Source organism: Eleutherodactylus coqui, chromosome 7 (assembly GCF_035609145.1).
Source record: "Eleutherodactylus coqui strain aEleCoq1 chromosome 7, aEleCoq1.hap1, whole genome shotgun sequence".
Classification (NCBI taxonomy): domain Eukaryota; kingdom Metazoa; phylum Chordata; class Amphibia; order Anura; family Eleutherodactylidae; genus Eleutherodactylus; species Eleutherodactylus coqui.
Window position 1 is genome coordinate 37,317,783 of NC_089843.1, and position 25,350 is coordinate 37,343,132.

At 46.0% G+C, this 25,350-nt stretch overlaps 1 protein-coding gene across 1 annotated transcript in view; it reads left to right on the top strand.

The window, feature by feature from the left end:
- LZTS3 (leucine zipper tumor suppressor family member 3) overlaps positions 1-25,056 on the top strand; it is a 112,149-nt gene extending 87,093 nt beyond the window's left edge. Inside the window, exons 2-4 of the mRNA XM_066574597.1 lie at positions 18,050-18,391; positions 21,124-21,954; positions 24,223-25,056. Coding sequence (XP_066430694.1) covers positions 18,089-18,391; positions 21,124-21,954; positions 24,223-24,927 — 1,839 coding nt within the window. The 5' untranslated portion in view covers positions 18,050-18,088 and the 3' untranslated portion in view covers positions 24,928-25,056. The remainder of the gene's footprint in view (positions 1-18,049; positions 18,392-21,123; positions 21,955-24,222) is intronic.
- The last annotated feature ends 294 nt before the right edge of the window (positions 25,057-25,350 follow it).

Sequence of the window (25,350 nt, forward strand, 5' to 3'; positions counted from 1 at the left end):
GCAGGAGCCCCACACGTATATCCCGCAGGTCAGTGCAGGAGCCGCACACGTAGAACCCACAGGTCAGCGCAGGAGCCCCACACCTATATCCCGCAGGTCAGTGCAGGAACCCCACACATGTATACCGCAGGTCAGTGCAGGAGCCCCACACCTATATCCCGCAGGTCAGTGCAGGAACGCCACACATGTATACCGCAGGTCAGTGCAGGAGCTCCACACGTATATATGCAGGTCAGTGCAGGAGCCCCACACCTATATCCCGCAGGTCAGTGCAGGAGCCCCATACGTAGATCCCGCAGGTCAGTGCAGGAGCCCCACACGTATATCCCACAGGTCAGTGCAGAAGCCCCACACATATATCCCGAAGGTCAGTGCAGGAGCCCCACACCTATATCCCGCAGGTCAGTGCAGGAACCCCACACATGTATACCGCAGGTCAGTGCAGGAGCCCCACACCTATATCCCGCAGGTCAGTGCAGGAACGCCAGACATGTATACCGCAGGTCAGTGCAGGAGCTCCACACGTATATCCCACAGGTCAGTGCAGGAGCCCCACACGTATATTCGCAGGTCAGTGCAGGAGCCCCACACGTAGATCCCGCACGTCAGTGCAGGAGCCCCAAACGTATATCCGCAGGTCAGTGCAGGAGCCCCACACATATATTCCGCAGGCCAGTGCAGGAGCCCCACATGTATATCCGCAGGTCAGTGCAGGAGTCCCACACATAACACATATATCCCACAGGTCAGTGCAGAAGCCCCACACATATATCCCGAAGGTCAGTGCAGGAGCCCCACACCTATATCCCGCAGGTCAGTGCAGGAACCCCACACATGTATACCGCAGGTCAGTGCAGGAGCCCCACACCTATATCCCGCAGGTCAGTGCAGGAACGCCAGACATGTATACCGCAGGTCAGTGCAGGAGCTCCACACGTATATCCCACAGGTCAGTGCAGGAGCCCCACACGTATATTCGCAGGTCAGTGCAGGAGCCCCACACGTAGATCCCGCACGTCAGTGCAGGAGCCCCAAACGTATATCCGCAGGTCAGTGCAGGAGCCCCACACATATATTCCGCAGGCCAGTGCAGGAGCCCCACATGTATATCCGCAGGTCAGTGCAGGAGTCCCACACATAACACATATATCCCACGGGTCACTGCAGGAGACCCACACGTATATCCCAGAGGTCAGTACAGGAGCCCCACACGTATATCCCGCAGGTCAGTGCAGGAGCCCCACACGTAGATCCCGCAGGTCAGTTCAGGAGCCCCACACCTATATCCCGCAGGTCAGTGCAGGAACGCCACACATGTATACCGCAGGTCAGTGCAGGAGCTCCACACGTATATCCCGCAGGTCAGTGCAGAAGCCCCACACGTATATTCGCAGGTCAGTGCAGGAGCCCCACACGTAGATCCCGCAGGTCAGTGCAGGAGCCCCACACGTAGATCCCGCAGGTCAGTTCAGGAGCACCACACATATATCTCTCAGGTCAATGCAGGAGCCCCACATATCCCGCAGATCAGTGCAGGAGCCCCACACGTATATCCCACAGGTCAGTGCAGGAGCTCCACTGGTATGTCCCGCAGGTCAGTGCAGGAGCTCCACATGTACTGTATATCCTGCAGGTCAGTGCAGGAGCCCCACATGTATATCCCACAGGTCAGTGCAGGAGCCCCACACGTATATCCCGCAAGTAAGTGCAGGAGCCCCACATGTGTATCCCGCAGATCAGTGCAGGAGCCCCACACGTATATCCCACGGGTCACTGCAGGAGCCCCACATATATCCTGCAGGTCAGTGCAGGAGCCCCACAGGTATATCCCGCAAGTCAGTGCAGGAGCCCCACACGTATATCCCACAGGTCAGTGCAAGAGCCCCACACGTATATCCCGCAAGTCAGTGCAGGAGCCCCACACGTATATCCCACAGGTCAGTGCAAGAGCCCCACACGTATATCCCGCAAGTCAGTGCAGGAGCCTCACATGTGTATCCCGCAGGTCAGTGCAGGAGCCCCAGACGTACATCCGCAGGTCAGTGCAGGAGCCCCACACATATATTCCGCAGGCTAGTGCAGGAGCCCCACATGTATATCCGCAGGTCAGTGCAGGAGTCCCACACATATATGCCACGGGTCACTGCAGGAGCCCCACACGTATATCCCGCAGGTCAATGCAGGAGCCCCACACGTATATCCCGCAGGTCAGTGCAGGATCCCCACATGTAGAACCCGCAGGTCAGCGCAGGAGCCTCATACGTAGATCCCGCAGGTCAGTGCAGGAGCCCCACATTTCCCGCAGGTCAGTGCAGGAGCCCCACACGTATATCCCACAGGTCAGTGCCGGAGCCCCACACCTATATCCCGCAGGTCAGTGCAGGAGCCCCACACGTATATCCGGCGGGTCAGTGCAGGAGCCCCACACGCATATCCTGCAGGTCAGTGCAGGAGCCCCACACGTATATCCCGCAGGTCAGTGCCGCAGCCCCACATGTATATCCCGCAGGTCAGTGCAGGAGCCCCACATGTATATCCCGCAAGTCAGTGCAGGAGCCCCACATGTATATCCCGCAAGTCAGTGCAGGAGCCCCACATGTATAGCCGCAGGTCAGTGCAGGAGCCCCACACGTATCTCCTGCGGGTCACTGCAGGAGCCCCACACGTATATCCCGCAGGTCAGTGCAGGAGCCCCACACGTATATCCGGCAGGTCAGTGCAGGAGCCCCACACGTATATCCCGCAGGTCAGTGCAGGAACCCCACACGTAGAACCCGCTGGTCAGCGCAGGAGCCCCATACCTAGATCCCGCAGGTCAGTGCAGGAGCCCCACACGTATATCCCGCAGGTCAGTGCAGGAGCCCCACACATATATCTCTCAGGTCAGTGCAGGAGCCCCATACCTAGATCCCGCAGGTCAGTGCAGGAACCCTATACGTAGATCCCGCAGGTCAGTGCAGGAGCCCCACATGTATAGCCGCAGGTCAGTGCAGGAGCCCCACATGTATAGCCGCAGGTCAGTGCAGGAGCCCCACATGTATAGCCGCAGGTCAGTGCAGGAGCCCCACATGTATAGCCGCAGGTCAGTGCAGGAGTCCGATATGTATAGCCGCAGGTCAGTGCAGGAGCCCCACACGTATATCTCTCAGGTCAGTGCAGGAGACTGACCTGCGTTCTGTAACTTACATGGGATATTTGAGCAGAAGAACCCCCAGAGCACTTTGTTACCACCACGACACCAGACACAGTGCCTCATGAGGTTGTTAACTGGAGCCTAAAGGACTAGTAACATATGTGGTATGATGCAATGCAGACCCTATGAAGCCATGGCCCCAGTTATGAACAAGGCACTGTTCAGGCTGGTGGTGGTTCCATAGAGGTGTGGTGTGTTCTCATGGCATGGGTTGGAGCCACTGGTGCTCTTAAACACATAATTTGCTGATGTGTATTACGTTTCATTGCTTGGTCACCATTTGCAGTCCGTCATGGCCTTAATGTACCCCCACAATGATTGGATATTCCAGCAGGATAATGCACTGTGCCATCGGGCCCAACCACCCACGGAGCTGTGGGTGGTTATCCAGATAACACGGCTCAGCATCGCTGCAGACGCCTTCTGTCCACTTGTGGAATCCATGCCACATTGAGTTGCTGCACTTCACTGGGCTAGAAGGGGTCCTACTCAATATCACTTCCTGTCCCATGACTTCTGGCATGTCATTGTATTATAATTCATTCATAGTACTGGTCTCCTTATACTGTATGTGGAAGAGAGACCTCAAGCTCCGGGGTCTGGACGCATCTTCTGCAAACATTATAGTTACACTCTCACTTCTTGGCCCATTGTACCTTTTGACAAGTGATGAAGATATGCACAAGGGCTGATCAGCACACGGGTTCTTTCACTTTCTTTTACAGGGGCAGAGAAGCAGTTTATGGGGACGATCAATCTCTAAATGTTCATTCCAGTAGACTACCAGTACACACGGGGAGATATACCGTAGTGTGACTGTAGTAGTGAAAAGAGGAATATTTGATACGTGTCATTAAAATTCTTGTGGTATTTAGGTTATTCACGTAGCGTTAACTTTTGCCTAATTCCATTTGTGATGGCATGCTGCCATCTGGTGGCCTATGCTATTGAGTGAGGCACAATGCTTTACTCAATGAAATGGGGCATTGGGACATTCTCTCTCCGCCCAGTATTTATAGAACTGTAAGTGCGCCGTTAGAGATGTTCTTGGCACCAGGTGAACATGTAAAGAAGTATAGGCCACCGGTTGGACCGTTGTCTCAATGCCTCCGGTAGGCCCTGGAAGCCTGGATTTTTAGTCTAGCTCCAGTCAACCTTGTAGGCAACTCAGATTCGGCCGTATGTATCCTGCTTGCTGCTGGAAGAGAAGGCGTCCTACGCGACCTTCGTAGACTACCACCACCTCCATCCCACAGCTTCTACAGGAGAACCAATGCCTGTAGCCAACAGTGTGGTCGTGGTCTGGTGAGTGTGGCACCTTGAATCAATTGCGTGAGGATTTCCATACAGTTTACTAAAAGGCTTTAACCTCTGCTTTGTGGATATGCTAGACGATGGGCCACTTCAACAAGATCGATGTGCCATGCTGGCCATGTTTAGCTTAAACATTTAAAGCAATCAGACTCTCGCTCCGCCAATGAAGCTTATAAGAGGACTGTTGCTGTGTCTTACCAGTTATTGCAGGAATAAGAGACTGTGGGGTCAATCTAATCTGATGGATTGAAGATTTATATAAACTTCTCGGAAATTATTGATATGCGTTAGAGTGCTTGCTGGGTGAGTCCAATTGTTTGCCGGTCTTATTCTTGAGGTCTTGTTCCTCACTTAATAAGACACATTTTGGAATTTAAAAGCAACCATGGATTATGTGATGAATCCTCATGGTTGGAAGCCCATGGTGGCACTTTTTAAGGCCTGTGACTGCCAATGGTTGAGTACCCATGGATACAGAGTCTGCCATAGTAGAGAGATCCAGATGGTTGGGGAAAAAGAAATCCCGTGATCGTCAGGTCTCTAGCTTCGATGATACCCTCCTCACCATCTGGGGGACCCCACTTACAGTAGTATGTAAGGGCCCGGAACACAACAGAGAAACCAGAAGCATCAAGACATGGTTTGCAGTAATTCTAATTTGCACATTATAGTCCTACCCTAGAGACCGGTCTCTACTTACACTTGTTTATGTTCATAACCACCATTGGTATTCTCTCTAGCATTTACAGGGTCCTGGAACTGAAGTATGGCACCGCTGCTTCTTTTCTCATCACAGCACTGACCCGTCTTCTTCGAAACACTGGCAAGCTCTTTCCCTGTTCTCAGCAGCTTCCTCTCAGCTCAGGTAGCTGCCTCTTTCTACCAGCAGGGTAGACCTGGGAGAACCATGCTCACCCCTCTAAAGCTACTCTAAAACTAACTGCATCACCAATTCTCCCAGAGCATGCTCCACAACAACCGTTCCACCCTTTCTCTGTCAATTGACCTGAAGGCTACGAATCAGAAAGTCATCCACAGTAAATTGATCCAGAGGTGTTATTTCACAACTTGGCCACTGAATGCCACTGTAACATCAAATTTTACCTTCATCTTTGCAAATTTGTCAGCTATAAAAATTACTTGTGCATTTTTCACACATCCCAACAAGGTAGCCCCCTTACAGCTTTGTGATCAGCAAGCCTTTTTAATGATGAGCCAACGAACGAGTGTTCACTTGTTTGCAGGACGATCGTTGGTCCCTTTACTTCCCGATCGTTGGGCAAAAAATCATTCTGAGGAACATGCAGGCCCTAATCAGTCCCTGTTGAAGGACCTTTGCTTGTTTGCCTGAATATACCTTGAAAATTGTATAATACTGCGGCAAATTCTTCGTGGTGCAGCGTTTTCTGTGTGAGGCGGGGTATTTTCAGAAATCTGCACTGCGTCTACACAAGTAAGAGTACCTCAAACTTTCATAAACTAGAGGATATCATTGGAAAAGTAAGCAGGAGACCGGCCGCCAAGATAATGTCTATAGATCTTAAGGAAGTGATGAAGAATTCTGACTGTCCAGGTCTGATCTCACAGACTGTGATAAATCTCCAATCAATCACAGATGCCGACTGAAGTAATTGTCACAATTTCCAATCTCCGTTTTGTCTTCCGAGCTCCAAGGGGTTTAATCCATTTTAATCATTATCCATCCGCTCACCCCCCGCTGCTGATATCTCATGCATCACTAAATGTCTCAGCTGCTGAAATGTTCTGCATGACAATGCTCTGCAGACGCTCAGCATATTGCAGCTCTCAGAGGGTTCATCCGTCATCTCCAACCTGTGGCTCTACAGCGGGTGTGAAACTACAACTCCCAGCATGCTCAGTCAGCACTCTCACACCTCTTAATAAATGTGATCTTTGCTGTCAGTGTGCCTGATGTCTTATTTAAGATCTGGTATAAATGATGACAATTTCTGACATATATTAATTACCTAAGGCCACGGAAGGCCCCGCCCATTCAGCTAAACACCAGACACTTTTTTTAAAAAGTTGCGAGAGCAATGTATAGTTGAAGAAGTTACATATTTTTGTGCACAGAATGGCGCGTGCTAAAATTTCCAACATTTGTGTGCCGGAAACTGGTGCAAATCACATAACAAAGTTGACCCTTAGGTTTCAGCTTCTCAGTTTGTTCAAGGTGTTTGCTGTCAGTGAATAGCAACACTATTGGTTACATTCAGAGGTAGTAAGGGCCTATTCACAAGAGTAATTAAGGTAAACTGATGTATTCAGACACATGTGTTTTTATGCGTACTAATAAACAAATTGTAGCATATCCCATTGAATACCATGAAAAACAATGGAAGTCTATGGTAACGTAATACGCTGCAAACACAGATGTTACATGTGTGTGTACTGCAGTTTCTGCACTCGTTGCCAAGAGATAGTCAAAACAAAAAGGTTGTGCCTTCTTGCATTTGTTTTTAGCATGCATTAAAAATGAATGGCACATAGCTGTAAAAAAACCCCTGCACATATGTAACAAAAACGCGTGAAACACACACATACACATAGTGAAATCAGTCTTTTTTTCACGTACCAAAATTGTATATGCCCATGTGAATGAAAACTTTCAAAAAAGCTTAAACACACAGGCATGTCTTAGGCCCATTGTGCGGCCGTAAAAATCACATCCGTATAACAGGGCAAAACTAAACCATTGATTTCTAGTGCGTTAATACTACATCCGAGGAAGATGGGGCAGGACCTATGTCCTAGGAAGATGGGGCAGGAGCTACGCCCGAGTAAGATGGGGCTGGACCTATGTCCTAGGAAGATGGGGCAGGAGCTACGCCTGAGGAAGATGGGGCAGGACCTATGTCCTAGGAAGATGGGGCAGGAGCTACGCCCGAGTAAGATGGGGCTGGACCTATGTCCTAGGAAGATGGGGCAGGAGCTACGCCTGAGGAAGATGGGGCAGGACCTATGTCCTAGGAAGATGGGGCAGGACCTACGCCCAAAGAAGATAGGGCAGGACCTATGTCCTAGGAAAATGGGGCCGGACCTATGTCCTAGGAAGATGGGGCAGGACCTACGCCCAAGTAAGATGGGGCTGGACCTATGTCCTAGGAAGATGGGGCAGGACCTACGCCCGAGGAAGATGGGGCAGGACCTATGTCCTAGGAAGATGGGGCAGGACCTACGCCCGAGGAAGATGGGGCAGGACCTATGTCCTAGGAAGATGGGGCAGGACCTATGTCCTAGGAAGATGGGGCAGGACCTATGTCCTAGGAAGATGGGGCAGGACCTATGTCCTAGGAAGATGGGGCAGGACCTATGTTCTAGAAAGATGGAGCAGGACCTATGTCCTAGGAAGATGGGGCAGGACCTTTGTCCTAGGAAAATGGGGCAGGACCTACGCCCGGGTAAGATGGGGCAGGACCTACGCCTAAGGAAGATGGGGCAGGACCTATGTCCTAGGAAGATGGGGCAGGACCTACGCCCGAGGAAGATGGGGCAGGACCTATGTCCTAGGAAGATGGGGCAGGACCTATGTCCTAGGAAGATGGGGCAGGACCTATGTCCTAGGAAGATGGGGCAGGACCTATGTCCTAGGAAGATGGGGCAGGACCTATGTTCTAGAAAGATGGGGCAGGACCTATTTCCTAGGAAGATGGGGCAGGACCTTTGTCCTAGGAAGATGGGGCAGGAGCTATGTCCTAGGAAGATGGGGCAGGAGCTACGCCTGAGTAAGATGGGGCAGGACCTATGTCCTAGGAAGATGGGGCAGGACCTATGTCCTAGGAAGATGGGGCAGGACCTATGCCTGAGGAAGATGGGGCAGGACCTATGCCTGAGGAAGATGGGGCAGGACCTATGTCCTAGGAAGATCGGGCAGGACCTACGCCCGAGGAAGATGGGGCAGGACCTACGCCCGAGGAAGATGGGGCAGGACCTATGTCCTAGGAAGATGGGGCAGGACGTATGTCCTAGGAAGATGGGGCAGGACCTATGTCCTAGGAAGATGGGGCAGGACCTTTGTCCTAGGAAGATGGGGCAGGAGCTATGTCCTAGGAAGATGGGGCAGGAGCTACGCCCGAGTAAGATGGGGCTGGACCTATGTCCTAGGAAGATGGGGCAGGAGCTACGCCTGAGGAAGATGGGGCAGGAGCTATGTCCTAGGAAGATGGGGCAGGAGCTACGCCCGAGTAAGATGGGGCTGGACCTATGTCCTAGGAAGATGGGGCAGGAGCTACGCCTGAGGAAGATGGGGCAGGACCTATGTCCTAGGAAGATGGGGCAGGACCTACGCCCAAAGAAGATAGGGCAGGACCTATGTCCTAGGAAAATGGGTCCGGACCTATGTCCTAGGAAGATGGGGCAGGACCTACGCCCGAGTAAGATGGGGCTGGACCTATGTCCTAGGAAGATGGGGCAGGACCTACGCCCGAGGAAGATGGGGCAGGACCTATGTCCTAGGAAGATGGGGCAGGACCTATGTCCTAGGAAGATGGGGCAGGACCTATGTTCTAGAAAGATGGAGCAGGACCTATGTCCTAGGAAGATGGGGCAGGACCTTTGTCCTAGGAAGATGGGGCAGGAGCTATGTCCTAGGAAGATGGGGCAGGAGCTATGCCCTAGGAAGATGGGGCAGGACCTATGCCCTAGGAAGATGGGGCAGGACCTGTGTCCTAGGAAGATGGGGCAGGACCTATGTCCTAGGAAGATGGGACAGGACCTTTGTCCTAGGAAGATGGGGCAGGACCTATGTCCTAGGAAGATGGGGCAGGACCTATGTCCTAGGTCCTGCTCCATCTTCCTATCTTACTGCTTTTTTTTTCAAATTCGCACGCAATAGCACAGAGTTTGATTAGTAAACAAAAAGACCCCGGTTCATGCGTTAATATGCTGCGTAGCGTACTTTGCCCTAAACCTGTATATAGATAATCCTGATCACAGCTGAGAAGTGGATACAGTTGTATCCAGTGTAGACAATGCTCTGTGAGCTAAGCAGCCCTGACTGATACATTGTAGCAAATTAGAGAGATTTGTGCACCTGCTGTTGATGTATTTAGGCTCCGTTCACGTCTGCTTGAAATTTCCATTCTTCTGTTCCATCATAGAAGAGAACAATGAATAAGACGGATCTGTCAAATGATGGAAACGAGCGGCTCCTGAAGGAATCTATTGACAAGAATGGACTTCATCTGGCTTCCTCTCATTTTATTTTTGAAAATAGCAAAGCATGCTGCGCTATTTTTTTCCAGCATTTATGGCAATCCCCCTGAACAGAAGGCCCAGATGGAAATCTAAGCTCACAGAGCATTGTCTAGACTGGATACAATTGTATCAACTTCTCAGCTATGTATGCAGCTTTCCTGCCTCTGAATGTACAGACAGGTATGGAGGCATTATCCTCATATTCATCTCACGTTTTACATCACGTACCGAGGTTCTGCAGCGGGTTCCATCAGAGTCCCCAATAATGGGACGGAAACCCAAGACGGAACTATAAAGAACCAAATGGGTTCTGTTTGCTTCTAGCACTTCTCTTGGGCACAAATGCATGAAATGAAGGGCACCCTGCTCAGACTGAGGCATGAGTCTATGGTTCCATCTCAGGGTTCCTTCTGAAACCCGTTTTAAGGGATTCTGATACCTTCTCTGTAAACTCAAGACATAACCTAAGTGAGGTTTGAAACTAAGAAATGTCTTCAGGGATTGCCATACAAACGGGCACACTTCCAAACTGTTTTACACCAGTGTTTTAGTTTTACGCCAGTGTCCTTAGAAATTTTTGTCCAAACTTGTATTTGCAACTTTTTTTTTCTGTGTTGGCCCCGCCACTTTTATGAAAAGTGGGTAAGGCTTGTCTGGAGAAGGAGTGACTATCCTAGACCGACAGATTTATGTATAACTTATGCCAAAAACTGGCATAAATTATACCAGCAATGTATGCCAGGACGGAGCTGGTGTTCATTTCTGAAAAGGCGCAAGGGGATGCGCTCAATACATGAAGAGAGCTGGACCCCCGAACTCCAATCTTGGCATTTAAATGTTGCTGTTAAGGGCTAATAGCAATGATCAGCTAGTTGCGGCTGTTGTGGGCAGGTGTCAGCTGTCAAAGACAGCCGTTACCCGCCATGTGTGGAGTGGGATTGGCTCATGATCCCGCTCCATACAAACCCTGACGCAGGAGGGTGTATATGTATGACCAAACATGTCAAAGGGTTAAATTATACTATTTCTAGCACTCCATTTATATCCAAAGTTGTATTAAAAAATTCTTTATTCCAAGTTCTTGATTCACCCAGCATGCCCTGATTGTTCAGTGTCTGCACAAAGTATACTCTGTGTACGGCCGCTATTTGCCTCATTGCTCTGCACCAAAGTGGAGAGTTTTGTGGGAGGTCAGCTAGGCAAGTTGTAGCTTCAGTTGTGACTGAAGTATACAGTAAGAGATGATATACCTGAGAAGAATGACCTGGAAGATCCTAAGGACAGCAATGGCGCTCGGACTGTCCATCTGCTGTTGTAACCCATCCATGATAAGGAAAGACAACTGTGCATACGGAACACGTTAGTTGTAGCACCAGTCTGTTCATCAGTATGATTCTTGACGTCCTCCTCTGACCCCTTTCGGTGGCGAGTTGCTTATTTCCACAGGATCACCTTGCGATGGATGTTTTGCCTTGATCACACCATTCTCGGTATACTCTCCATACTGCAGCAAGAGAAAACCCCAAGTAGTTGGCAGTGAAATCCCGGCCCCGGCTAGCACCAATGACCAGGCCTCGTCAGAAGTCGCTCATATCTCTGGCTTTTTCTTATCTAATGTGGATTTATAATGAAACTAAAGGCCCATTTACAAGCAATGATTGTCTTTTTAACTAATGATGACTTAATAACTCTTTTGCTTTGAAATGTTGAGCGTTTACACGTTAAGATAATTTATTGAAATCCTCAACATTCCCCTCATTAGCTATGCAAATACTGTATATTGCTTGCTCAGGTGGGTGTGGGTTCATGCAAAGAATCTCTGGCTGGCAGGAAGAAAAAGCCATTGTCTTGTGTGGCATGAGTCATTGTGTCTAGCACTGCAAACAATCACCCCTCCCCTCAAGTTGTTTGAATAACTAAACGAATGCTGTTTAAACGTATCGACAAGCGAACAAACTAACGACTATTTTTATGCAGGCTGAAACTCAGCGATAAACAACAAGTGAACCAACAGTGCACAATAGCCGTGCGTTTACACGTAACGATAATCACTCACTTTCACTCGTTTGAATTAATTTTGAGGAATAATAATTGTTGCGTGTAAATGGGCCTTAATCCACGGAACACTTATCACATGATTTTATGCTGTATTCCTGGGTCACAGGGATAATTTCTATACAATGAAGCTTCAAACATGTAAGGTTCGGGGGTTTAAAAAAAGGGGTCATTCAGCGTATAAGAGGCTTCTTCGACTTTGGCATGGTACTCTAATAATGTGGCCGTTCAGTATATATTATATAGGCAACAAAATGTTGTTTTTTTTGTTGAGAGTGGTGAATATGCAGATCTGAGGAAGCGTCAATACAACAGAGTTCCTAGACCCGCAGCTCCCATATCAAACTGGGTCATATCATCAGTACCTTCCTCATTATAGGGGAAATCTCTATATATTGCACTCATGACAAGCACTCAGACTATATACTGCTTGTGTGCAAAGCAGATAGATAGCAGCATGCCCACACCAAAACAGCTCAGTGAATAAATAGTGTACCAGAAACAAGTTAACAGCATAAATACAGCACCAAAACCAAGTTCATAACAAATACAGCACAAACCAACCTCAGTATATAGATAAAACAGCAGAACCAAGCTCATAACATGAATACAGCCACAAAACTGAGCTTGCAACATAAATTTCACACAAAACCAAACTTAATACATAGATGCAATACCAGAAACCAGCTCATAACAAAAATACAGACCCAGAACAAAGATCATAGCTTGAATACAGCACCAAAACAAAGCTTATTACATAAAGACGGCTCAATATGCAAGCTTGTGACATAAATACAGCACCAGAATCACAACATAAATATGGCACCAGAACCAAACTAGTAGAAACTACTACTACTACAATACCAGAAACAAGCTCATAACATAAATACAGCACCCAAACCAAGCTCATAGCATAAACACGGCAGAAAAACTACGCAATTCTATTGCAGGAGGGGAGTGATTAAGGCAACTTCACAAGACGCTGACACACGGAGGAAGATCATCTGGCCAGGCGAACCTAAGGGAGGTGATCGCCCCAGCCTATATCTGCCTGGTGCCCCCTAACACGGATGACCGCACGGATTGCACGTAGCTAAGGCTGGCTGTGCGTCTCATCGTGATTTGTGGACACGGTACCAAACTTTTTTCTATTTGGACAGTTACAAACATAAGTAAAGTTTACATTTCCTCCTCTGAGTCTTTGAAGCATCTTGGAATCTTCCATAGTGGAGTTTTCGGTTCGATCCTCTGTAGATTTTTATCTCCTCTTTGTAGAGAACCAAAAGGAATTAAATATTCTTTACAAAACATGAAAAAAAAGCGATAATTATGTGAGCTCCAGACTGAATCTTTAACCTGCCTGATCTCGCAGGACTGCAATCATTTTGGCAGAGATTGGGTTTTTGGTAATCAAGTTACTGCACGCGTTTTAAGTTCATACAAAATGTACCACATAGAGGCGAGTTATGAATTCTCTCTACAGGAGCCAACATTACACGTAACCTTTCCTTCAACTCGCTTTCATCTGCAGCAATTGCTGAAAACACTTAACTGGGGAAATCTCTCGACTGAGAAATTGATTCTGACAGCACAGAGACCAGAGCAACGTAGGGAGGTGTAGAGGGAGGGGAGCCAAAAGTTCACAGCCAAGGCGAGAAACTCAGGGGGGGACTCAAACTTCATAGGCTGGCAAAGTTGTTAACGAGACAAATAACGTGATCCACATTATAAGTGGGTAGATGTCAGATCTAACGAAGGCGAGTGTAGGGTTATCATCGGTCTCGAAAACTATTGGGGACCCGATTGTATATTGTGTCGGGTCAGTCGAAAATAAGGTGTCCAAAAATATTTACTTTCAAAAATTTACCTTCTGCTCCACACACTAAAATTGTGTAGAGTCTATAAATGTTCATCCTATGCAGAGTTGGACAAGTCTCGGGAGCAGAGTATCCCATGCTGCCCAAAAACTTACAATTGGTGTGCAACTTTTTGGACTCTTCTATAAATTGTTATTTACACCTAAAACGGTCTTATGGATTGCAATTAAAATAGGCAAATTAGCTAGTAGAGTTCTGGTTCCTAATGCCTATTGTACTTTGTCCACCCCAGTGTTTAAGTTTCTGAGCCATCTTAGTCCTCTGTCGACAACTATTTGTGACCACCACTAGTTTTACTAGCAATGCCCAGCAATTGCCCTTGGACTGTAGTGTTTCTCAGAGGTTTCTTCTTCATTCAAGTGTGTTTTCAAACTTTCATACTTGCTTGTTTTTAGTCCAGGCTTGAGAAACCTCAGCAGCCCGATGGCTAGTGTCCTTTGCAATTTGCTCCTGGACTTTGTGAAGGACTTCTACTGATATTTAAAGGTTATGGAAACCTTTTTGCAGGAAAAATCAATACACCTATTTTACTAAGTCCTTGCAGGAAAAAAAATGCACTTATGTGTTTTTTTTACATTGCATTTTCTTTTGCATGCATTTAGAAAGCGTCATACTTGGTTTGTAGGCTCTCCATTCACATTTCCAGCTGGGGATGTTCTCAGCTCTGATCAGCTGGACTCTGTTATACATGCAAGCTCAGCTTCCCTTCCTGATTCCTCTTTCAGAGGCTGTGTAGCATAATCACACCCACTCAATGCTACACAGCTATTTCTTCATCCTCTCTCTAAGTAGCTGCAGGTTCATTCTCCTTCACGACTGATAAGAGCAGAACATTCACCCAGAATGAATTACAACCTTCTGTAATAGTATCTTCCTCTGCTCTCTGTCCTTATCTCCTCCACCATCCGAGAGCACTTTCATACAGCCCTCTGTAATAGCTTAGTGGAAAGGTGGTGATTGCACATTCACTACAGGGGTGCAAGGTAGTGAAGGATCTGTCAGAATTAGTTAATATTTCAGCCCTCCAGTCTGTAGTGATTTGGAAAACAATACAAGCATAGAAATTAAACCATCAGAAATGTTTAATGAAAATCAATTAAGGTAAGTCTTCATTCCCAAAAAACACATTGATTTAAGAAAAAAAATTGCAAAGGTGTACACAGCCTTAAAGTACAAATTATCGGGCCCCGGCAAACATCAGTCTGTCTTCTGGAATGGTCTACATGACTGCTGAAGTCTGGTTTGTCCTCTCGTGTGGTGCAGTTTTGGATATTTTTGCTCCTTGTATTTAAAGGAGTATATTTGAAGCCCATTCTTCAAAAATATGAACAATTCCATTCCCAGAAAGAAGGAAAAACGTTCTTCCTTCTCAGATCCAGTCCCATCGTAGGCAACTAAAAAGAATATTTAGTGATCCTGCACTGAGCAGGGGGTTGGACCCGATGACCATGGAGGTCCCCTTCCAGCTCTACAAGTCTATGATTCTATGACTACCAGGAAACATGTATTGTTGTCGGGAATTGCACCACCTTGACTGTATTCTACAATTAAAGTGACCCTCCGATCCTGGACAAGCTCAGATGCTTCTATGAGTACCTAAAACACACTGTGTATTATTATGCATGATTAGTGAAAGACAATGCATGCTGATCTGATTGGCCGGTACTGCTCACTTGGACAGCACTGGCTAATAAAAGCAGTGGGAAGTGTCTTAGGCTACTGATGCATACTAATACACAGCGTGCACCAAGTAGTCAGAGAAGTGGTGCAGCCATCTTTTTTTGTCCAGGACTGGAGGGTTGCTTTCAATTTCAGTTACTAGACCTAGATCAGTGTTGTACGATCTAAATATAATCATAATGGCTCTATACGCAATCGGTCAAGCGTCATCGACCTTTTCTTGCACATAAAGGCATTGTCCAGTTTAGAAGGCCCATTTCCATACACCCTATTAGGTAATTCTAAATTAATAGTGAGGGGTCCTTATCTCTTGGCCAGGGTGGAGGTGGTTATAAAGAGGGTCTCTCTCACTATGGAGGACTTGTCCTGTCCTGCAGTACATAGACATCCTATTGATATGGTTGGGCACTGTGTAATGCTTCATTTGCCCTGTGGAGGCACTGCAGGGAAATTCAACACTTATATCTGTGTTTCTATACACATTACCTGTGATCCCAGTAAGAGGACACACTGTAATCTGCTGATTGTCAATGAATTATTCTTGAAAACGGGGATTATCCACAGTAGAGACCCCTTCAGGTATATTGTTGAAACTAATCTGTCCTTGCACAGAGATTGCTCTGATAATTTGCATTCTGGGTAGTGTTTTCTTTACGCTGGGTGTTGTATAACAAATTGATGTAGGAAAAGCTAAAAAAATATTCCATTATTTTAGAGGAGCTCAGCTAATCTGTTAGTGATGTGTCTGACAACAAGCTTGCTGACTGTTTCTAGTATCAAGCAGCAGAATTATAATTGTTGCTCTGGAGAATAATACCGGCTTCAACTTAGGATCACTGCAAGATAAGCAATATAATGTATTTAGAAAGTCACTCAACATTTTAAGTAGATTATGTCTTTATATAAACTGTAATTTGGTGCTTCATGTTGGTCATAGTGCTATCTGGAGAACTGCCATGAGTTACTGTGGGCATCAGGACTGCCAAATTAGTTGCCTACTAGGCCTCTGTTCTTGTGGTATTCATATATCACACTTGACATTAGTTAGATATATTATGTACACTGAACGATCACTGTATTAGGTACACCTACTCAATAACAGGTTGTTCCGCCTTTTTGGGTGAACACCGCCTTCAGTCATTGGAGAACTGATTCTACAAAGTGGCACAGATCCACCATACTCAACTTGACCCATGTCCAATGCAGCAGCTTCGGCAGTTGGGGCATATTTTGCAAATAAGTGGGAACAGATCTCACAACCCTTTTCCAGCATACCCCAAAGATGTTCAATAGGGTTACAGTCAGCCAATTTTTGGGGGCCCAGGCGGTGTGGAGAATTCATTGTTATCCAAGCTTGATGACACGGAGAGTTGTCCTCTTGAAAGATGGCCTTATGGTCAGGAAAGACTTACTGAAGATATGGGTGCAGATGTTCCTAAACCATGCCAGGAAAACACTCCCCAGACCATGACACTATCACCACCAGTCTGCCGAGAACCCCAACGATACACCCATGGGAAACAGCTTCATGCAGCTTATGTCAGATGCAGACCCGGTCATCAATATGTTTCATTAGGAGCCAGGACTTGTCTCTTCAGATGAAATTCTGCCATATGTTCAAGGTCCATTGGCGTTTATCCTGGACCCATGTGATGCATTTTTGGAGATGACGTGGGTTCGTCACGGGCATCCTTGTTAGTTTTTGGCTATTGAAGGCCAGTTGACACAAGGTACGCCACATAGAAATTAGTCTAACTTCCCCACTGTTGTAATGCTAGGTCAGTTGGTCCACTGTAGCACATCTTTGCTGAGATACCAGACGTGCCACTTGACACTCATCTCTAGGATCAACGACATGTGGCCTGCCGCTGAATGATCTTCTGTCAGATGTCTGTCCATGGTTCAACCAGTCTTGGTACAATCTTGACACGGTGGTTCGGGAGCAGTCAACAGGTGCGACTGTTTCAGAAATACTGGCAACACACCTTTGGGCACCAGTCACTCAAGTGACCACATACACCCATGGCTGCCAAATGTTGCCTTCTGCTGCAAAGGTGGGGTCAGTATGTTATCCGAGGGCAGATTAGGATGGCGCCATCATGCGGTACCTCGTTACTGATAACAAGATGTCATGCACCAGCTGTTCCTAATGCAGTCATCGTTCAGTGTTTAAGACGAATAGATAATGGATAGATAGATGGATGGATGGATGCATGGATAGATAGGAGATAGATAGATAGATAGATATGAGATAGATGGATAGATAGATAGATAGATATGAGATAGATAGATATGAGATAGATAGATAGATAGATAGATAGATAGATAGATAGATAGATAGATATGAGATAGATAGATAGATAGATAGATAGATAGATATGAGATAGATAGATAGATAGATAGATATGAGATAGATATGAGATAGATAGATAGATAGATAGATATGAGATAGATAGATAGATAGATAGATAGATATGAGATAGATATGAGATAGATAGATAGATATTAGATAGATAGATAGGAGATAGATATGAGATAGATAGATAGATAGATAGATAGATAGATACATAGATAGATAGATAGATAGGAGATAGATAGATAGATAGATAGATAGATAGTCTTCTTTATAAAGACATGATTCCTGAATATAATATTCTTTGGCAGTACCCAGTTTGGATAACCGTTGGTCTTCTTGGTCTTGTTTCTCATACAGTGCCGTTGAGTGTCATCACACATCTTCCTCTCTGCTACCATGGCAAAATTAGAATCAAGAACGGTCCTGAGTGACACAACCTACCAGAGCCAAGAGTCCTTCCACTCTTTCGCCAGCAGGTCCTCTGACTCTCCCTCCCAGGGCACTATGGGCAGTGTGGGCAGCGGAGTTGCCAATGATCAAGAGTTTGCAATGAAGAGTGTGGGAACCAGAACTCAGAACAGCCTCAAGCAAAACGACAGCTTCAGAAATGGCTACTCAAACCGATACTCGGGTGAAGAAAAGAGTTACAAGACGGAGAAAAACTCCATGTATATAAATGAGCAACGCAAGAGCGAAAAGGTGAAAGCATATCATATAATGTGGAGGGAAACCGCTTTAGAGAATGGGAGATTGTAGTCCTGACTGCTTTCTTTTACAGACAGCGCCACACTTGCTCATGACTGTGTCTGGTATTGCAGTTCATCCATAGTCTACTGTGTCTCATGAAGATAATCCCTTCTTAACAGACAACTGTCCCTGGAATTAGCCAACCAAATGAATGGCTGAACATTAACCCCTGAGCAACATCTGCCATTTATTTATGACAGATGCGCATAGGAGTTGCACCTGCTCCATAGGTGGCTGATGTCAGCCTATAATTGAAACGCTGTTGCAATAGCCAGGAGCAAAGATAATCCCTTATATGCCACTGTCAATAGTGACCGCAGCATCTAAGTGGTTAGACAGAGGGAGACACCTCTTTCACTTTTTCCCATCTGCATCACAATCACAGGATGCTGATGAGTTGTCACGGTAGCCAGGGACCTGATGAAGGCCCCCAGGTTCGCCATCTCAGTACTCATATTAGGCCCTGGATAACACTAATAGCCATAATATGCTGCAATACAGAAATGGTAAAGTTTCACAGTGTGACCATGAAAAATGTTTAAAAAAATGTGTAAGAAAATTTTCAAACATATAAATAAAATACAAAAATTTTTTTTTTATAAGTGTTCAAAACAATTTCACATGAAATGGGTTTTTTTATCCGACAATGTTTAAAGTTTTTCAGTACATTAAATGGTGCGATTAAAAAATATAACTCATCTCGCAACAAACAACTCCTTAGGTCTCAGTCAGACGGACATTTTTATGTGCGCGTTACTTGCGTTTGCCATCCGCATCTATTAAGAACCAATGCTTTTCAATGGCAGCAGTTATATTCCCTGATATTTACGTGCGCACAAAAGTGCGCAGCGGTAAATATAGGGAAGCGGATTTAAAAACGCAAGTAACTGCAGCATCCGTCTTTTTTGGATGTGAAACCCCTGGATAAGGGGTTTTACCTTGTGCTCAAAGGGGTTGGCGGCAGCAGCGGCGACCCCATTGAGAACATACAGTTAAGATCGCGATCCTCTGGAACAGCTGTGGCACATGAATGCGATGCGATGTTCTCCTATTGAATTCAATGGAGCCAGCGCTACAGTCGGTTCCATTCAAAGCAATGGGCTGCCGGCAAGCCTTGCAGGGATTTTCGGGGAAGGGCTTTAAATATAAGCCCTTCCCTGAAAATTATCCCTAAAAAGTATAAAAAAATAGAAAAAATATATGCTCACTTCTCCGCAGCTGCCAGGGCTCAGACACATCCTGCCGGCTCTTCTCCCTGCACTGCTCTGAAGTGCTTTCAGCAGGCGGGGATTTAAAATCCCCGCCTGCTAAAACGACTGCCTCTGATTGGCTGAGCATTGTGACCAATCAGAGGCAGCGCTTAGATAATGAATGACAGCTGCCTCTGATTGGCCACAGTGCTCAGCCAATCAGAGGCAGTCCTTTCAGCAGGCGGGGATTTTGAAGTGCCCGCCTGCTAAAAGCACTTCAGAGCAGTGCAGGGAGATGACCCGGCTGAATGTGCCTGATCCCGGCAGCTGTGGAGAGGTGAGTATATATACATTTACACATTTTAGGGATGATTTTCAGGGAAGAGCTTATATTTAAAGATCTTTACCAAAAATCACTGCAGGGCTTGCCGGCAGCCCATTGCTTTCAATGGAGCCTACTGTAGCGCCGGCTCCATTGAATTCAATGGGATAGCATTGCGGTCCTCTGCCAGAGCTGTGGCAGAGGATTTTATTAATCTCTGCGGTGAGTTCTCCTGTCACTGCACACTGTGACAATGCTGTCACAGTGTTCAGTGACAAGGAGACTTCCCGCGGGAGATGAAGAAATCAGATTGTGATCTTCTCTGTATGTTAATGGGGCTGCCACTGCTGTCGCCGGCCCCATTGACCAAAGGTGAAGCCCCTGGATGTGATAGAATCCAGGGGTTTCACATCCAAGGAATTCCCTGCTGCAGCTGTCACAACCACAGCAGGAAATAGCGGGCAGCGCACTTTATGTGCACATAAACGCAGCCAAGTGCATTTTTTTCAGTGTGACGTCTGCTTCGGTCACACAAATATTTGTGCGTTTGCATTCCGTGCATGAAAATTTGCACATAAAAATGCCCGTCTGACTGAGCCCTTATACGGCTATGTCAATAGAAATATAAAATAGGTTTCAGCTCTTATAAGGCGGAGATAATAAAATAAAAACATTGCCTCCAAAACTTCCTGCCACACCAAAGGGTTAATACATAGACCAACCAAGTCAAGCAAAGTGGATTAAAGGGATTTCTTCCAGAATTCACTTTTATCACCTAGGATAGATCCCAAAAACGGGGGTCCCGTTTCCTCTCTCCACCTCACTGCAAGCTTCCCACAGTGAGGAGCAGATTGAATGGAGGGATGGCTACACACGCATAGTGCCAATCCAGTAATTTTCAATGGGTCAAATGGAGATAGCCCCATTGTAATGGTAGCCGTGCATCGCCATTCAACATCCCTGCAGTGATGAGAAGAGGGGGACACAAAACCCCCATTCTCAGGATCGGTGGTGTCCTTAGGGGTGAACATTCATCAGGCTTTTATCACCTATCCTATGGAAGCTAATTCTGGTAAACCCCTTTAACAGCTGTACACTTTGATCTATAGGGGGTCTTTTATCTAGTGATAAAAGTGAAATCATTGTCAATGTCCTGTTTTTTGTTTTTACAGAGCAATGAGACTTTGGTGAGACCCTCTGCCTTTAAACCGGTAGTTCCGAAGAATTTCCATTCCATGCAAAACTTATGTCCACCGTTGAACAATGGCGTCACGGAGAATCGAAAGGGCTCTGGTCATGGGAACAGTAACAGTCCAGCTGTCTTGAAAAGCAGTTTGGAGAAGACCGGTCACAATAGGTCTTCCAACCAGGTTGGAGGTCTATCTGACTCCGGTCGCAATTCACTGACCAGCCTACCAACGTACGGAACTGGATACAGCCAGCATGTTGGCCCAATGAGCGCGTCAACAAGCCATATAAATCGCATCGGGACTACCTATGTAGAAAAGAATATAGTAGGTTATAATGGAATTTCTACCTCAGATAGCGGCCGATCTTCCAGCAAAAGCACTTCTTCTTTTAGCAGACTGAACCATCTCAACGAGGCCTTGCCTTTCCATTCACCCTCAAGCGATGACATCATTCAAGACCTAGAAGATCGTCTCTGGGAAAAGGAGCAAGAGGTCATACAGATGAAGAGGAACTTGGATAAAAGCGAGGCTGCTATTTTTCAAGTCTTCGAAGAGAAACAAAAGATCTGGGAACGAGAAATGGAAGACTTGAGACAGAATTATGCCAACAAGCTTCAGCAAGTGTCCAAGAAAGCACAACGCGCCCAACAAGCGTTACAGCTGCAGATATTCAAGCTCCAGCAAGAAAAGAAGAAGTTTCAAGATGATGTTGCACAGTTGCTGCAGGAAAGGGAGGAACTGGAGAAGAAGTGCATGGTGTTTAAGAAAGAGCAATCCGAGTTCCTCCCAAAGATTGAGGAGACCAAGTGGGAGGTAAGACGTTTAGATGATTTCATGAGGATTTGTAAATATTCATCCACTAAAATATACACTGAATAGCTAGTTTATTAGGAACCCTATGTAGTAGCAAAAATTTGAATGGAGCTCTCCTTCCCTCAACATGAATATTTACCAATCCCGTGTAAAAGTTCAAGTAAGGACACACTTTTTTGCTGAGTCGGGCTTAAAAGCTTTAAAAATGTGTCCTCTCATACAGGCTTTGGAATAGTGTAACAAAAAGCTAAGCACAGATAAGTCCTTCCAGACCAGACCCCTAAATTCATCTAGACGCCAGAACAGACCCTCAAATTATATTGCATACCATATATACAAGGTGCAATTATTATCACTATTCTTACTGAATACAAAGATCAATATCACCCCATACACCGACTATAGTGGTATATACCAGCTCTACACAGGCACTCTGCAGACCGTATAAGTGATTACACTACTGTTATATCCAGTGATCACAGATAATGTCCTCTTTGATTTAGCTCGCTCTCTTTACCTTTTCTTCTCCATCTGGCCCAGGCCGTCATGATTACTTCTCCCAGCTTCAACTTGTCCCTGCAGAATTTGACATAAAGACAGCTATGGGTCCTTGCTTTTCCAGCACCCTCACCTTATATATTCCAATCTCCCCATCCATAGGGCCCCATAAAGTAATTGTATCCCCCCACCACCACCTTTTTGGCCCCTGTAGCCCCTATGCGTTAAATGTTGCCTTTTGTGCCCCCTTACTCATTAAAAGTGCCCCATAACACTCTAGACAAGGAGGAGTGGTCTAAGATTTGGAGACCAACCAATTGTCATGCCTGTAACACACTAATGTTGGAAACATCATATAAAATTCTTCCACGCTGGTACTTAGTTCCCACCAGAACTGCACATGCGGTCCCTGGCTACTCTGAAGATTGCTCTTTCCCTGAAGACATGCTCCACATATGGTGGTCCTGCCCTAGGGTCAAAAGACTCTGGATTAGGAAATATTCCCTAATTTATTCAGTAACCTACCATAACCTGCGTGAAAAATCCATGGGAGACTTTGCTGAACAAGAAGATTGAGAATATATCTCTATACTCCAGAAAACTGATCTCGTTCTTCTTTTTAGCAGCAAAACAAACTATTGTTCATTCCTGGCAAAAAAAACTTCTTTGGACTTCTCCAAAGTTAAACGCCAAATGAATTAGTACTCGATAATGGAAGACCAACACAATAGATTTCTTAGTATCTGGACACCTTGGATAAATTACGCCCTCCCTACAACAGCGACGAGCCCACTAACTTCCTTATAAATTAGTTTTCCTAAATATAGCCTTGTGGTTCCCTTGCCCCTCCGGGTGACAGCCCAGGAGAGTGTAACCGACCCCTAGAACATTCCCAACTCGCACCCTCTCCCTTCTTGACCTGTGATTCGGTCCTGGCCAGACCATTGTTTACTGCAAAGCGCATTTACAAGAAAAAAAGGCGAGAGACCCGGCGACACTGGATTGCTACTATTTTGATATACTTAGCCAGAATATACAGTGCTTTGTAATTACATCACCATGTTACGCCTGCAGAATTTTGTCTGCTACTATATTCTTTAATGTATTAGAAAACTTTCAATAGAAACTGTTGTAAAGAAAAAAAAGTGCCCCTTTTATACCCCCACTCAGTAATAATGCTGTCTTATGCCCACACTCAGTAATAACCCCCCCTTTATGCTCTCACTCATTAAAAATGCCTGCTTTTGTGTCCCTTTTATGGCCCCATTCATTAAAAATGCCTTTTATTTACTCTCATTAATTAATAATACCCCCCTTTTGCCCCCACTGATTAATAATGCCCCTTTACGCCACTCTCATTACTAATGGCCCTTTTATGGCCCTACTGATGCTATTTTTATTCCCCTGGCATGACTCTTTCATAAATCTTCAGACATATAGATATTCAGACATGAAACTCAAGAGCCTGGGAGGCGCTGTAAATTTGCAGGATTACTGTAACCACCACTTCAATGTTTCCACAAGGGAAATAAGGTTCAAATAACCTTGCACCCCTGCAAAAAAACTCTGCACTGTTTGACTTTTTAAGTAGTCACCCATGATATTGGTTCCCGTAGGGTATCAATGAGGATGTTTTGAGGTCGTATTAATCCCGTGAGTGTATAGCTACTTGCATGTGATCAAATGTCACCGTGTAGCCATAGCCATACTGTCTACTCCAAAATGTTTGTTTCCTTCCAGTGACTTAAACATTGGCACTTTTCTTCGCAGGTTTGTCAAAAAGCAGGGGAGATATCACTTTTGAAGCAGCAATTGAAAGACGCTCAGGCAGACATTTCTCAGAAACTCAATGAGATAGTAGGCCTTAGATCACAATTAAAAGAAGTCAAGGCCTTGCTACGAGAGAAAGAGGAGCAGATCGCTTCGATCAAAGATTCCTATAGCTCAAAAATTGTCAGTCTGGAGATCTGTGAGAACGAAATGCAAAGAAAGCAAAACGAAGCCCAGCAAATGAAGGAGAAACTCAGTCAATGTGAACAGGAGATCGCAGGTCTGAAGGAGACCTTGTCAGATTTTGGTCAGAATCCATACACCATGGAACTTAACGAGAAGCTGAGGGACACTCTGGCATGCGAGAGCGATGAGGCCAAGATGAAACGTCAAAACGAGGACAGTGTGGGCACTCTTAAGAAGGATATAGAGAAGCTCCAGTTGGAGTTGACGTTCGAGAGGCAGCAGCGAGACCAGCAGGTGGTGGACTTTGAGGAAGAGAGACGTACGTGGCAAGAAGAGAAGGAAAAAGTCATAAAATATCAGAAGCAGCTGCAGCTCAACTATGTGGAGATGTATCAGAAAAACCAACAACTGGAGCAAAGGATTGGTGAATTAACCACAAAGGTCACCACACCGCCAGCAGAAGACAAGAAGCCTTGGACGCCATCAAGGTTGGAGAGGATAGAGTCCACCGAAATATAAGGACAGTCGACTGAGTGTACACAGCTAGTTACTCACTGTGCATGTGCTACCTACTCCAGCCCATGGTATCAGGAAAAGACCTAACAGAGTCTAAGGGGACCATTGACTACAACTCCATAGAAGACGACCCTGAAGGACTCAAAAAAGGTGTCTCAAGTGCTTGCTGTAGATGAAACATTTATGGTATACAGTTTGTTATGCCGCCAATGATACTATATGTCTGTTTTTTTTCCCTTACGCCTTCACCTCCCTCTGACTGCCGGTGCAAAAGGTGTATTATATTGTTATAATGTACCGCTGGGCAGTCAAAGGGGAAGTGCAGTGTTGTGACTGTTACCAGTCCTTAATCCTTTAGGACTCATGAAAAGGAAGGTCAAAGTGACTTGGATAATGAGTTAATTTAGCCATATTGGCTAGTCATGG